The 15,593-nt window shown below is 42.7% G+C and overlaps 1 protein-coding gene across 1 annotated transcript; it reads left to right on the top strand.

The window, feature by feature from the left end:
• The first annotated feature begins 2,457 nt into the window (after positions 1-2,457).
• On the top strand, positions 2,458-14,969 carry ireb2 (iron-responsive element binding protein 2). Its single transcript, XM_063902009.1, has 22 exons — positions 2,458-2,597; positions 4,733-4,819; positions 5,161-5,326; positions 5,475-5,612; positions 5,815-6,063; positions 6,755-6,824; positions 7,019-7,202; positions 7,301-7,440; positions 7,926-8,097; positions 8,190-8,290; positions 8,793-8,909; positions 9,575-9,734; positions 9,949-10,084; positions 10,543-10,627; positions 10,722-10,878; positions 11,557-11,681; positions 11,764-11,868; positions 11,975-12,117; positions 12,319-12,466; positions 12,592-12,714; positions 13,494-13,679; positions 14,249-14,969. Exons 1-22 carry the CDS (start codon positions 2,573-2,575, stop codon positions 14,357-14,359), a joined length of 2,928 nt encoding a protein of 975 aa, XP_063758079.1. The 5' UTR covers positions 2,458-2,572; the 3' UTR covers positions 14,360-14,969.
• Positions 14,970-15,593: the final 624 nt, after the last annotated feature.

Here is a 15,593-nt window from a genome sequence, read left to right as displayed (position 1 = left end):
ACCAGTACAACCAATAAACCAATAGCTCTTTCTACGCAGGCAAATGTAGAAATAATGCCAGTGTTGAAATATTGTTACATGTGATTCAAAATTAAGTAAAAGCACTACAGTATTAGCATCACAATTTACTTAGGGTATTGAAGGAGAGATATGTGTTTGACTGAATGGTCTATTTCACATTTTATGTCCCATCTATGAAGTGTCTAATAATCCATGCCCAAAATGCTAATACATGCACTAGTTGTGCTACATAAACTTTTCCTTAGACAAAATGAAAATAAAGTTGTAGCAAAAGTGGTTTCAAAAATATTAACTAAAAATATAATTGATAGACATTTTTTAAATGCATTAATTTGGAAGAGGTTTTGATATCTCAATGTCCTCAAATACTGGAATGAGGTTTCAGGTTTCAAGGTTTCAAGGTTTTATTTGTCATATGCACAGCAGATACAGCGTATATGTTGGCAATGAAAATCTTATGTCGCGTGCTCCTCCAACAACTCAACATACATGGTGCAAAAGATAAATAAAATAGTGAAAAAGAGAGAAGAATATTTACAATAACAACAATACAGATTTGAGGATGTGAAATATATACATATGTGGAATACATTGAAAGTATTTAAATACTTTACACTGTTGAATGAGGAGGTATGGACAGATGCATATATTATGTATAACAGATGTGTATGGCAGATATGTATAATATATAGATATGTGTACTATAAACAGATATGTATGGCAGATGTGTATAATATATATGTATGTGTGTACTATAAACAGATGTGAGTAGACATTCACACAGCTCAGGAGTTCAGTAGTCTTATAGCCTGTGGTATAAAACTGTCTCTGAGTCTGGTGGTCTTGGTCCGGATGCTGCGGTACCGTCTGCCAGACGGCAGCAGACAGAACAGATTGTTGCTGGGGTGATGGGGGTCCTTTAATATCCTACCGGCCTTCTTCCTACACCGCTGGGTGTAGAGGTCCTCCATGGATGGCAACTCCGTCCTGGTGATGTGCTGAGCAGTTTTCACCACCCTCTGTAGAGTCTTACGGTTGAGGGCGGTGCAACTGCCATACCAGGCGGTGATGCAGCCAGTCAGGATACTCTCGATGGTGCACCTGTAGAAGTTGCAGAGTATCCTGGAGTCCATGTTGAACTTCCGCAGCCTGCGGAGGAAGAAGAGCCGCTGTCGAGCCGTCTTGGATATGACCCTGGTGTGATGTGTCCATGTCAGGTCCTCACTGATGTTAACCCCGAGGAACCTGAAGCTGCTGACTCTCTCCACAGGAGTCCCGTCGATGGTGATGGGTGTGTGTGCTTCTCTCTGCCTCTTCCTGTAGTCCACAATCAGCTCCTTTGTTTTGCTGACGTTGAGATGGAGGTTGTTGTCCTGGCACCAAGATGTCAGGGCTCTGACCTCCTCTCTGTACGCCGTCTCGTCGCCGTCTGTGATCAGGCCGATGACGGTCGTGTCGTCAGCAAACTTGATGATGGTGTTGGAGCTGTGTGTGGCCACGCAGTCGTGCGTGAACAGGGAGTAGAGGAGAGGGCTGAGCACACAACCCTGAGGGGCTCCGGTGTTGAGGGTCAAGGTGGAGGATGTGATGTTCCCCATCCGCACTGCCTGGGATCTGCCCGTCAGGAAGCTCATGATCCAGTCACAGAGGGCGCTGTTGAGCCCAAGGTCCCTGAGCTTAATGATGAGCTTGGAGGTCGTCGTGGATTATTGCTGTCCACCAGCGACCTGATGTGTAAAAGTTGTTCTCTATCATATTGGATGATAGGGCTCGCTTGGGCGGTTTGCATGTTGCAAAAAAAGTTAAAAACAACCAACAAAGTAAAACAATAAAAACACTAAAATGTGGAGTTGTTGAGGAGCTCGAGACACGGCAGCCATCCTCGGCGCCATCTTTTTATCTGCATGGCAGAATGACCCTCTTCTTCTTCTTCTTCTTCTTCTTCTTCTTCTTCTTCTTCTTCTTCTTCTTCTTCTTCTTCTTCTTCTTCTTCTTCTTCTATTAATAAAACATTACTGATGCATTAATATCTCAGCACATTTTAAGTACTTTATGTACTGATGTATATTTCAATCTGGAGCACAGAAAATATTTAATAAACTGTTCCCTTGTTTTATTTTCTGTCTTCTTTATCTGTAAAGCAACTTGTAACTCTGTCAGATACTTATGGTAGAGTACAAAGTACATTTCCCTATGAAAATTAAAGAACAGTAAGAAAAAGTAAAGTAATGTAGCTCAAAAGTGTACACATGTAAATGCTCTTTGTTACCTTTCACCATTAACTGGAGCATTTGGGTTCAGTCAGTTATTCATTATCCATCAGTAATCAAAATACTATTATTTCATTAAAATGTTGTTTTAACAGTTATTTATTATTAGTCAGTTCCTAAAGTCTCATTTTTCTCATCAGTAATTTAAATCGTGTTGTTTTGATTTCGTCTTTAATAATTAAGTGGGCGTGTCTCTAAAACTCTGGCCTCTGATTGGTCGGCTTGGTGTTGCCCGAGTGCAGTGACGGTGAGGAAGGGTCGTGTTGATTTCAGAAGTCATCATGGCGGCTTCTCCACCAGTCAAAGGTAAAAATCTTCTTTTAACCTTACCTTAGCAAGCAGCCATCCGATCAGTCCAATGCTTTCAAAGACAGTTATCGATTAACCAAACATACTTTCTTCCAATCAAGAAGGCTGTCGTTTGCTTTAAGTGATCATTACATAAAGTGAACTGTTGGAGACATTGATGCTAACATTAGCTTGTTTGCTTTACAACTTACAGCCGTTAATGTAGCTAACTCAATTAGCAATAGGTGTCTTTAATGTGCTTAAAAACACACCACTTCAGTCTACTTTCTACCTATTTGTATGTTAACCGCCTTGCCTTTTCTTATCTTGTCAATACGTGCAGCCAGAAGCACGATAAGTGGATCGTTAGCGAGTGTGCTACAGGATAAGAGCTAGCTTTGTAGCTGTCTTAAATACACTGTCAGCGACACACTTGCAGAGATGTTCACAGACATTGTCATCACCATTTGTAATATAAGCAACACTTCATATTGTCATTGGAATGTGGGATTTTACTGTCGTATTAATCACAGGGACATTGTGCAAAGTACACGAGGATTGCTTTTACATTCAGAGCACAATGGATGTGTTGAATGTGAAATGACAGGCCATGATTAGATATTGTCTGATGAACATCAGATCTTATGCTATTTGACATTTAAGCTTTCCAGCATATCATGGGATTAGAGCAGGCAAGCATGGTTCCCTCGATGCTTTATATCCTTATGATCTTGCTTGTGATCATGTTTGATTTCATAAAGTAATTGAAAATCAACTTGAAACAAAGGCTTATATAACTTATTATCTTTAAAAGAAAAGGTGTTATACAGCCAGCTCTAACATAAACAGATGTCAGGGCTTGACATTTTATGGGGAACAGTATTTATTATATACATATCTTCTATTCAATTGGGAAAAATACTCAGATTTGTTGAAATGGAAAAGTACTTTTGAACATCTTTTATATGATACTGTACTATTCCGGTTCTTCAGTGTTCCTGCTTTGCATTAGGGCACAGTTTTCAGATTTGTGCATGCACTTTGAAGCACTAGCTGACAAAGGCACCACAGTGAAGGAGGGAATATTTTGCAGTGGCGCCAAGAGCAGAAACAGTTATTAAGTCAGTATTTTGGTATTAAAAGCTTTGTTTCAAAACTGGTTTAAGCCTGCTTAGTTAAATTGAGTTTAATGACAGATTTGAGTTTTTGCTTTGTTCTCCGTCAGCAGTGACACTGCTCTTTCTGCAGTGAAACCCCCACTGTGTTATTCTCAACAGTTATTATTAGATTTGTACGACTTTTACTAAACCAGTTCTGTGAGATGTGTGCTCGCACCTTTTCCTTTAGTATCACTTTTGAATGTTCTCATGATGAAGTGCAGGGGTGTATTTTGGTTATTGAGGATGTAAATGCATACACAGGATTTGGGGAAAACAAACATACATTGTGTGTTTTTAACCAAGGCAATATACAGTTATTTCACACAATGTTTTCAGTCAATAATTCATATTTTGGAAAGTTTAGTGAATGCTTTCATAGCTAGCAACCTGAGAGGCACAGTTCCAGCATGATGTCCCGTTGAGTGAGGACAGTGAGTGTTGCTGTGCCAGGACTCTGTTCATAGTATAGGGGGCTCAGTGCTGGTTTAGCTTAGTTTTAGACACAGAGTTTCAAAGGAGAATAGTATGAACAATAAACATCTACAGCCACCTTTGGGGTTAACGTAACCACAAAAAAAGAAATCACATTACTCTGCTTCTACGTTTTGTCCTAAAGGTAGGCATCATGACATTTTCCAAGTAGCTTAACTATAGTACACTCCAACTCAATGTGTGGCTATTCTCAGCTACTTATAACCACTAATGCGGTTTGGTATGTAAGTAATGAGTCAATTCTATGGATGCACAACAGCTCAGGAAAAAATAGCCCTTCTGGAAGTTTCTTCAAGATGCCTTTTCATGGTGTAAAGCACCTTGTTTTGAGGAAATCTCCACTCTGTATATTTAGTTAATAAGGTTTATTGCTTATAACACTTCATTTGAAACTCCCACAAGTTAAACCTGAAAGAAGTCACAAATGTTTTGAGCATGTCAGATTCCAGACACACTAGCTTGGATTACAGTTGTATTAATCATTTGTTTTTCCCTCTGCAGAGCATCCATACAACCATCTAATAGACACACTAAAAGATGGCAAGATCCAGTTCTTCAATCTACAGAAATTAAGTGACCCAAGATATGGTGAGTCCAGGCCCTCTGACTTGAAAAATAGCACATATTGAAACGCATTTATCTCACTGTGGAGACATTTTCCTGGTAGCATTCCTCTTCTCTTACCCAGATGTGCAAGAATTAGAAGTAGTACAGCATGGTACAGTATACATGTTTCAGTGTGTTGTTCTGTAGTAAGTAAACAGAAGAAGTAAACAGCAGAAGAACATTTTTAAATATGCCTATAAATAAAGGTTATCGACAACCTGCCCTTGTGTAACACAGTCTGCGGTTAATAAACACTGGTATTTAATTACACATTGTTTGCTTTAGGAAATTAACTTGGGATCTGATGTTGTTTCTCTGTGTAGACAAGCTGCCTTTGTCCGTCCGTGTGTTACTGGAGGCGGCAGTCCGTAACTGCGATGGCTTCTTCACAAAAGAGGAAGACGTGCAGAACATTCTGGACTGGCAGCAGCAGCAGAGCAAAGCTGAGGTGCCGTTCTCTCCAGCGAGAGTCCTTCTCCAGGACTTCACGTGAGTCCCACAAAGACCCGGGTCATTAGCTCTTCGGTCGTCATGGTCTTTGTTTCCGTTCACACTTGAATAATACACAGACTCTTACTATAGATATTTGAATGACATGTGGTTGACTTGTTTTCCTTTTCCCGGTTTCTTTCTACAGTGGTATTCCTGCCATGGTGGACCTGGCAGCCATGAGGGACGCTGTGGCCAAACATGGCATGGACCCCTCACTGGTGAACCCTAAATGCCCCACAGACCTCATCGTAGACCATTCATTACAGATTGATTATAGCAAATGGTGTGTTTACATTGACATTTCCCTTATTTACCAATTGACAATGTACACATTGAGTGAGACTATAAAGGTAAAAGAAATATGTGAGACAATTGGATCCTTTTTATTATATTCCTACGAATCTGATTTATAAAGAGTTATTTAGTTTAACAACACAGATCTCTATATTCCTTAAGTCTAACATTTCTTTTGTTTTTACCCACAGTGCCATACAGAATGCTCCAAACCCAGGAGGAGGAGGAGGAGGAGGAGGAGGGGACGGTCCAAACCAGAGTCAGGGTCCCTCCCGCCCCGCTACCTCAAGGCGGGGCTCTCAGTGCGGGGGCCAGCGGGGCTCCTGCAGTAAATCGTCCTGCAGCGACCCTCCAGCCGCACCGGGGCGACCGGCGGGCTCGGGGCAGCAGATCGAGAACACGCCGCTCCTCTGCCCCTTCCACCTGCAGCCTGTGTCCGAGTGAGTTGGAAATCATCTTCAAACTCCTGAATTTTGAGAATCACATGAAAATCTTTGACATGGTCTACAGGTACACTATATATTTACTGTAAGAATGGATTTCTGTACGGGTAATGTCAACAGCACATTTCATTTGATATTCTGGATAAGGCCTCTTTCTGTTGTAGCATTTTTGGATTAAGAAGACATGACAAATGCAGATGTTATTCAGGTTTTAGGATCAGTCTTTCGTCTCAATTTTTTGCAATTTGCAACACACAGCCTCTGTCTGTTTACGGCCAGCACACAATACCCTGTTTGCATAGCTGGGGTAGAGATGCATGTAAAAAGAAAGCCCATATTACTGGAAGGATTTTCAAAACAATATGATGAAAAGCATGCCGACAGGTCAAAAAGGAGGCTTTTATTTCATTTGAAAGATGTAGCCGTAGGAGGTATGTCATGCAAGTGTATTACTTTAATCAAACTATCCACTAATGCATGTCAATAGGATATCATTGTAGTGTTCATTTTCATTAGCCCTGCAAACAACTCTGTCCTTTTCTTAATTAATGCTAAAAAAAAACGGAATATTTGTTGCAAGTAAACCCGGTCACTACATTGTTTCTCCCCTTTTTAAAAAGTGAAATGAGGTCGCTGATCATTACACCGTTCCCCTATTATCGTGTTTACTTTGTTCTCTTTTCTGCAGCACTGAAACAGCTCTGAAGAATCAAGAAATGGAGCTGAACAGAAACAAGGAGCGGCTTCAGTTCTTTAAGGTAGAAGCAAAAACCAAATATATATTCTGTGTAACGGACTCAAAGTATCGTTTTACTAAATGAATATTCTGTCGTTTTTTTAATGAAAACACTAAAGAACTTGGTTTCTGTTTGCTTTAGAGGTCAGAATATAACAGTGTTTGTACCTCCCCCCCCCCCCCCCGTTTCTCTCCTCCTGTCTGACAACCAATCAGTGGTGTTCGAAAGCGTTTAAGAACGTGAACGTGGTTCCCCCGGACGTGGGCGCGGTCCACCAGGTGAATCTGGAGTATCTGTCCAGAGTGGTCCAGGTCACCGACGGCTTCATCTACCCCGACAGCGTGGTGGGAACCGACTCACACACCACCATGATCAACGGCCTGGGCATCCTGGGCTGGGGTAAAACACTTTCACCTTTTTACAGTATTTGTGATTTATTGACTTATCAGGCAAGTTGGTTAATACCTAGTTTTCCTCGTGGTGATTTCCTCCTCCAGGTGTCGGGGGCATCGAGTCAGAGGCGGTGATGCTCGGCCAGCCGGTGTCTCTGACCCTGCCTGAGGTGGTGGGCTGTAAACTGGTGGGCTCCATCAACCCTCTCACCACCTCCATAGACATCGTCCTCGGCATCACTAAGGTAACCCTCCCCCCTTTCGTGTGTGATCAGGATTTGATGTCTTTGTTTGAAGCTAAATTCATAACCTTGACATTCAAATTGTAATTCATCTTTTCAATGCTTCGCAGCTCTTATGTTTTAATGTTTAGTTGCACGTTTGTTCATTCTGTCTTAACCTGGTTTCAGCAATCAGTTGATCAAAATGCCTCGTCATACAAGTTCCCATTTGTTGAGTTTGAGTCATCAATAAGAGACTTTATTGCTTCAATAATCAAATCTATCATCGGAAAATGAGGAACAAAAATCTACTTTTTGCACAATCACTGCCGAGTGAAATGCTAGATCAGAAAACTGGATTTCCTGTTTTGTCTGATTATAAATGTGGTCTTCCTTCTTTGGTTTTGGACGGACCAAAACAAGGCTTATAAAGACATCACTGTTGTACATTTTCACACAATTTTGACACTCATTCAGTACTCACGGGTCTGTGCATTGATTTCCTCCAGCACTTGCGGCAGGCCGGGATCGCTGGAAAGTTCGTCGAGTTTTTCGGACCCGGTGTCTCCCAGCTCTCGGCGCCGGACCGAACCACCATCGCCAACATGTGCCCAGAGTACAACGCCACTGTCAGCTTCTTCCCCGTCGACCAAGTCACACTCAAGCACTTTAAAAACACAAGTGAGTCGGTGTGCTTAGTAAGAGGAACAATACTTCAGTCTCACAGCATTTTCCAGGGTTTTTAACTAACGTGATATATACATTTCCTCCAGATTTTACCCAGGAGAAACTCGACTTACTGGAGTCTTACTTAAAGGCTGTTAAACTTTTCCGGAACTATGAAGACCCTTCAGAAGACCCCGAGTACTCTGAGGTACGGTGTCAAACGGTGCTGCTATTTCACGAGTGTCAAGGCTACCCTGACTGAAGATAAAGATATTTTAATATGAAGTTCAGCTACTTCACTTTGCTATATTAGGAAGAGAGTGGCTCACAACCCTGTAGGTGTTTTTCTTTGGAACTCTTTTTTGTTTTCAGTGTTATCTTGTTTGGTGCCTCATGGTCTGTTTCCAAAGCTTCCACTGTAAACAGATCTGTCATTGAGCAAATGTACATCACCAACATGGCCATTACTTTTGCTTACTAGAAAGCTGGGATACTTCCTTATTTTCCACGCAGAAATGTAACTTCTGTAATTATCTTAGACTCCTGGTATTGTTATCACCTGGACAGCGAAAGAAATCAAGTCATTTGTTTCCCCTTTTTTTTCACAACTGTACATATTTCCTCCAGATAAAGTCTCATGGTGGTCCACCGAAAGGGAAGGGAGTCCGCCTCTCTGTAAAGTGACATTAAAACCGTTCCTCTCTGTGCAGGTGATAGAGATCAACCTGAGCTCCATCGTGCCCTATGTGAGCGGACCCAAGAGGCCTCAGGACAGAGTGGCAGTCAGCAACATGAAGGAAGACTTCCAGAGCTGTCTCGATGAAAAGGTAACATTGTCTTCTTCTGCACTCTACCGGTCCTGATACATTTGACTCATGCTGACGTTAGTTCATAGAGATCCAGGATTTTGTTACCTGATCCCAAACTCATTTCTCTTTGGGAATATTTAGCTTAGGTGTTTAACCTTTGACCTGGTTCATCATTTTCTCCTTCCTCTGTCTGTATTGCCATGACATAGTTTTTCGGCCTTGGAGGTGCTGTTATCTTCATTAAGGAGGGGCAGCATGGGCTTCCTGAGCCTTGTTGTTCCCATACTGGGTACGAGATTATGCTGACCTAAGATTGGTTTTATTGTTTTGGGACAGCTGGGTGCCAGTTTATCTGGAACCAGGTGCTCTTGTACGCATATTCTATTGACCTAGAGGACAGTTTTAGTTAAGACTTAGGGTTCATATTTGTTTAGTCTGGCGACTGAAGAATGTTGATTGTCCATTCGGAACTGGTTAAAACCTCGTATTGAAGTAGAGATCTTCAGAATTGGTCATGCAACCGCTCTGTCAACTCGTGACTGCAGCAAATGTCCTGTCAATTCTCCGTCCGTTAAACCTTCGGTGTTTGCCATCAAAGTTCCAGCTCTCCCCGTGTTTCTCTGAGATCCGTTTCCATTGCTCCAGAAGTTTCCATCACAATTTCGTCCTTGCTTACCCTGCAGGTCGGCTTCAAAGGCTTCCACATCTCGAAGGAGAAGCAGGAGGCCCGCGTTCCTTTCCTGCACGGTGGGCAGGAGTATCAGCTGGCTCACGGCTCGCTGGTCATCGCCGCCGTCATCAGCTGCACCAACAACTGCAACCCGTCTGTCATGCTCACCGCAGGTACAGGACTCAGTCTCTAAAAATGGGTCCTAATTTCATCTGTATACGAGTGGGCTGTCAAGTCTACTGAGCATGTAAGGTCGAACAGTTTGTGACCCTATCATGCGACACATGTTGGGGTTTTTGTTTTGCAGTATTTGGCATCTTCAGATTGTTGGCAGGATGTATATATTTTGTTGATCTTCATAACTGAGCTGTTTTTTGTGATTGACAGGTCTTCTTGCCAAAAAGGCTGTGGAAGCGGGGCTTGTTGTTAAGCCTTATATCCGGACCAGTCTAGCTCCTGGCAGTGGCATGGTGACTCACTACCTCAGTACCAGCGGAGTCCTGCCTTACTTTAGCCAGCTGGGGTAAGACTGTGATGACACAACACACATGCACACACACACACTTTTCCTGGTCAATGACCTCAAATGAACCCGTACAGGCAGGCTAAGAGCAACCTGCACTCATGTTTACCATCTGACTAATTTATCCCAGCTCAGATTTAGAAAGAGTTAAACCTGCAGTACATTTTGCATGTTATTTAAAAGCTTCCCAGTTTAGATAGTATTACTATTCAATGTGTCATACAATGTGTTTTTCTAAATGTATACGAACTCCTGGGTTGAATTTTGAAGCAGACAGAGCTACACTTATAAACCTCTTTGTTTTATTTCACTGACAGCTATCGCAACCTAACCTATAAAAGCAGTGTGGCCTGAAAAAGTCAAACTTGGCTGAAGATGTGTTAATTTTCCTGTCTCATAACTAGAGTTTGTGTGGGGAAAAGATCTTTCTAAACTATTGAAATTTCTTCGCACCACAGGTTTGAGGTGATTGGCTACGGCTGTGCCACCTGTGTGGGAAACACAGCACCGTTACCAGATGCCGTGGTGGATGCAATCAAACAGGTAACCTCTCCATCATGCTACATCCAGCTGTTCCTGTGGATCCTTAAATGAAAAATCCCACAACAACCAATCCCCTCCACCTGCTGCGTTTCAGGGGGACCTGGTGGCCTGCGGAGTGCTCTCTGGTAACAGGCACTTTGAGGGCCGCCTGTGTGACTGTGTGCGGGCCAACTACCTGGCCTCCCCCCCCCTGGTGGTGGCGTATGCTCTCGCCGGCACGTTGGGAATCGACTTTGAGAAAGAGTCTCTGGGTGAGTGAGGAGCCTGAGGTTCATCAGAGGATTTTAGGACTTTCAGTGATTACAGTGAGGGAGCATTTAGTGATTCAGGGACCAGTGCTGACATGCATCCGATCACAAAGGAGCGTTGTGGGTAGTTTAAGGTCTAAAATGTCATAATAACAAGAGGGAAGTGAAACAAAAACATCATCATTTACCCTTACACTTAAATGTTCTTTATTATACTAAAGGTATGATATGCTTTTTCCGCTTTAAAATGTCCCAAAACTGCTGGACCTGTTATATGTTTTGTCGAGTTGTGCCTTTACAAGATCCCAAATGTTCCAACAATTTACAAACCAGAAGAAATCTATAATTTTCACGTTCACGGTTTTGATCTGCTTCACTCGATCAATTAATTACATTAAATCAAACTTTATATTTTGAAACGGATTAAGGATTCTAGCTCTTTGGTTAGTATTTTTAGGTGAACAGAGATAAAAGATGAGCAAATGTTGACAGCAGCTCGGCTCACAGCGCCTGGGACGTCCTTTGAACGCACCTCACAAAATGAGAAATGGCTTCATTCAGACAATTAACCAATTATTACATCCCAGAAAATAGCACCAATTTCAAGTGTCCAATCAGAAGAGAGAGAGTTTATTTTGAAACCCTACGGTGCTAACACTGAGCATCCCGTTGTTGGTGCAGGTGTGACCTCAGAGGGCAAGGAGGTGTACCTGCGTGATATCTGGCCGTCCAGGGAGGAGGTGCAACAGACTGAAGAGGACACCGTCATCTCCTCCGTCTTTAAGGATCTCAGGGGGAGGATGGAGGTCAGGACACAATCGTTATTCATTTATTTTACGTTCGCTTGAAGGAAGTAAATGAATGGTTATCTAAATGTGTTTTCTGCAGAAAGGGAACACGCTTTGGAGCAACATTGAATGTCCAGATTCTGTGGTTTTCCCCTGGGATCACAAGTCCACATATATCCGCTCTCCGTCTTTCTTCAGCAAGCTGGTGAGCCTTCTTATTTTTGTCACATGATTTCACATATTGACGGAAAATAAAAAACCAGCAGCAGTTTCGACAATAACTTCCTCTTCTTCTTGTTTTTGTGTCTCAGGGTAAAGAGGTGCCTCCTCCTCAGTCCATCGACAACGCTCACGTCTTGCTGTTCCTCGGGAACAAAGTGACAACGGACCACATCTCTCCAGCAGGAAGCATCGCCCGGGTCAGCGCCGCGGCCAAATACCTGCAGAGCAAACGGTCAGTTCTGCTCTGAGAGACGGATAGTCCTGGGCTACTGCCTTTCCTATCAGTTGGAATAGTAAAGCTTATCGTGTATTAAAACTTCTATCATATTTGAGAAGAAGCATTTCAAAAATTGGCCTGGAAATAGGAACATGTCACTGAAAATCTTCATCCCATGCAAATGTGTTTACATCTCATTTTGAATATGTCCCTCAGCCTGACACCGAGGGAGTTCAACTCGTACGGCGCTCGCAGAGGGAACGACGCAGTGATGACCCGAGGCACGTTCGCCAGCATCAAGCTCCAAAATCGCTTCATCGGCAAACCGGGTCCAAAGACTCTGCACATTCCCTCAGGCCAGACAGTGAGTGGGAACCGAGCCAGACCAGGAACACAAACACCAGTCCTGGTTACTGTGCAGAGCATTGCGGGTGTCCGACCTGCTGCTGCATGTCCTAATATGTCCTGTCTTTGTCTGTGTTTGATCAGCTGGATGTCTTCGAGGCGGCCGATCGCTACCAGAGAGACGGTGTCCCTCTCATCATCCTCGCCGGCAAAGACTACGGCTCGGGAAACTCCAGGGACTGGGTCGCTAAAGGACCCTACCTGCTGGTAAACGCACACGACACTCTTAACCCATTTAAACCGGGGGCGCTGTTGGGTCATTCTACCATTGGAGCAGGGAAAGCGGATACGTCATTTTCTGGCACAACAGCTTGCATCAGAATATACACGTGGGATTGTTTGGATTTTTTTCAAGCAATCATGGCAGACTTAGACTACTGCGGAGGGAATTCTGAAATGAGTGAAGGTAGTGATATTGACAATTTGCACAGCGCTGATGACATTATTGCTGACGACTTTGAACCAATCGACCGGGATTTATGGTTAAGACATATGTTTGAAGACGGCGACGCTGATGACCATGAGTTCGAAGGTTTTGAAACCGAGTGGAGGACGGCGAATTACCACTCTAATCCACAGAGTTTTTTCAACCGCACCCCAGGGGTGTAAGTCGATTAACCTGCAGAGGCCACTCATGAAAGCCACAGGTGTAAGCTCTCAAATACTTTTTGAATTTTGTTTCTATCGGCTACAGAGGCTGAGAAATCTTAGTAGGCGTTGACACAATTGCTGAATTTCCAGAAAAACTTCAGGTTTTAGGGGTTCTTCTAAAATCGCCCATAGGTTTTCCAGGCGTTTTAGGCTTAAATGGGTTAAGCAGGGTGTTTTTCATGAAAATCTGTTGACCAACATTTGTGTAAAATGGATAAACAAACACACAGACTGCCTGAGGCTATGAACTCACAGCTGGTCGCAGCAAAATAAATCCTGACACTCTAAAAACTCCACTCCTCTCCTTGTGTTTGCTGCCACCCTGCGGTCCACAGGGGGTTCGTGCCGTCATCGCGGAGAGCTTTGAGAAGCTGCACGTGAACCAGCTGGTTGGGATGGGCATCATGCCGCTGCAGTTTCTGCCCGGCGACAGCGCAGACTCTCTGGAGCTCAGCGGGAAGGAGAGGTTCACCGTCACTCTGCCCGACTGCCTGAGCCCCAGCCAGCAGCTCACTGTCAAGGTACGGGATAGCTGTCACAGTCAGAGAGTTGTCTTGTTGTTTGTTTGTTTGTTTGTTGATGTCTGTACCTGGGGCTGTAAAAAGCAGTGGGGATCCTGAGTGAATTATCCTGGTGGTAGAACAAGTATTAAACTATTCCTGTAGTGCTTTACACTTTTAAGGGTTACAGAAAGAGAGATAGTGAAGCAACAGTGTATAATTTAAATAAAATGATATCAGGATTCACAAAGAGTCACCAAAATAAAAGCTTAGTTGTTTAATTTGTGGCCTCTAGGGGGCAGAAATAAGCTGTTTTGTCTTATTATAACCATCATAAACATGTCAAAAGTACGATTTAGCTAAATTATTATTTATATACACGTGCACCACATAAAAAACAACATTACTTTCTATCCATATTTCCACCTGCGTAAAGAATTCAGATCCTTTATTCACTCTAATTCTACCTCTAGGTGAGTCTCCACCTACTCCGGGTAAATGTGTCGTGCTCATTAGCTGATAGATGATTAAGTAAACTTTGAATAAAAGCATGTTGTTGAACGGTTTGGTGTTCCTCTGTTCTCTTGCAGACAAGCCAAGGAAAGTCCTTCTTGGTCACCGCACTGTTCAACACGGAGATGGACGTTATCTTTTTCCAACACGGAGGCCACCTCAGATATGTTGCTCGGACTTTTCTCTGAAAGCAAAGCTCTACACGCCGCCATCCTATCACCAGTTAGTCTTCAGCTTTGATCAAAAACTTTAAGCCAACGGAGCGACGTAACGGCTGACGATCCGTCCGTGTGAGGTGGATGAACATCTCCGGACTTTTGGAGTTTTAGTTTTCAGACCCCAGCTGCTTCTCCGTCACACACATGGTTGTTTCTGCAGTGGCAACAGAGGCAGTGTCTTCACAATACAAAGCGCTGGAAGACGTGGTGACTTTCAGATTGTCCGCTTACTGACGGGACTCTTCTTTCATTATGGAGTGGAGCCAAGAAGAAATGAATCTGTCTGCTTCTGTTGTCGCCAGGAAAGCTAGTACCGGTACTGCGGCACGGACACTTTTTAATTTAAGGGTGTGTTGTAGCCTGTTTTTACAAACATCCAAGTCTTATTATGCAGAATTGATGTCTATTGCCCATATTTCCTATTGTGGCTTTATCATTTTATGTAAATTAAAGTTCTGTTTATTTGATACAAATTCCATTTTTCTTTGTCTCCTGAAACTCAACTTTCACTAAGCTACATCACAATGACTTCAACATCTGACTGTCCTCTGTATCACAATAAAGCTAAATTATAAGAGTTTTTCAGCCTAAATGAGTCATTCTTAACCCATCTAATCATCTAACGGTTCCATTCATGTAAATAATTTAGTGTTGGCACCCAAAATATAACTTAATTATCATAAAAATGCAAAATAAGTTTGAAATGATACGTTTTGGGGATTTCCGGAAGCTGGCGAAGAGACTAGGTGTGTTATCCACTTGCTCTCCCAAGTCGGGCTACTCATCCCTCTGAAATAATGTAAGAAACTTGACGTTCAAAGTATGAATGAGGGTATTGAAAGTAAAGTGCGCCATAATGCGCTCGTAATCAACGCGTTTTTTGCCCGTTTTGCACCCGGGTGTCCGTGGCTAACAATGCTATTTGCTACGGACATCGCTGTATACAGTATATGTGCTAAATAATTATCACAAACTGAAATGAGGTAAAATTAGTTTACTAAAAAGAAAGTATGATTAATCACCTTAATTTATATTTCTTCTTAAAATACATTCATTATATTTTATTTACGGTGGCCACTAAAGTTTCTGTAACCAATCAGTGAAGAGTAAAGCCAGACCAGAGCAAAGTGTAGATGAAACGTTCCTGACATTGTGAGGATGTGCTGTGAATTGTACATTATTCCAGATTCAGAGGACTAAATAT

Source organism: Eleginops maclovinus, chromosome 2 (assembly GCF_036324505.1).
Source record: "Eleginops maclovinus isolate JMC-PN-2008 ecotype Puerto Natales chromosome 2, JC_Emac_rtc_rv5, whole genome shotgun sequence".
NCBI classification, from domain to species: Eukaryota; Metazoa; Chordata; class Actinopteri; order Perciformes; family Eleginopidae; genus Eleginops; species Eleginops maclovinus.
This window is presented reverse-complemented; position numbering and strand designations above follow the sequence as displayed.

What these genes read in the sequence shown, in the direction of transcription:
- ireb2 (XM_063902009.1), top strand. Translation starts at nt 2,573, where the DNA reads ATGGCGGCTTCTCCACCAGTCAAAG. An exon ending in GGCTTCTCCACCAGTCAAAG is followed by an intron (nt 2,598 to 4,732) that starts GTAAAAATCTTC and finishes TTCCCTCTGCAG; the next exon opens with AGCATCCATACAACCATCTA. An exon ending in TCGTCCTCGGCATCACTAAG is followed by an intron (nt 7,441 to 7,925) that starts GTAACCCTCCCC and finishes GATTTCCTCCAG; the next exon opens with CACTTGCGGCAGGCCGGGAT.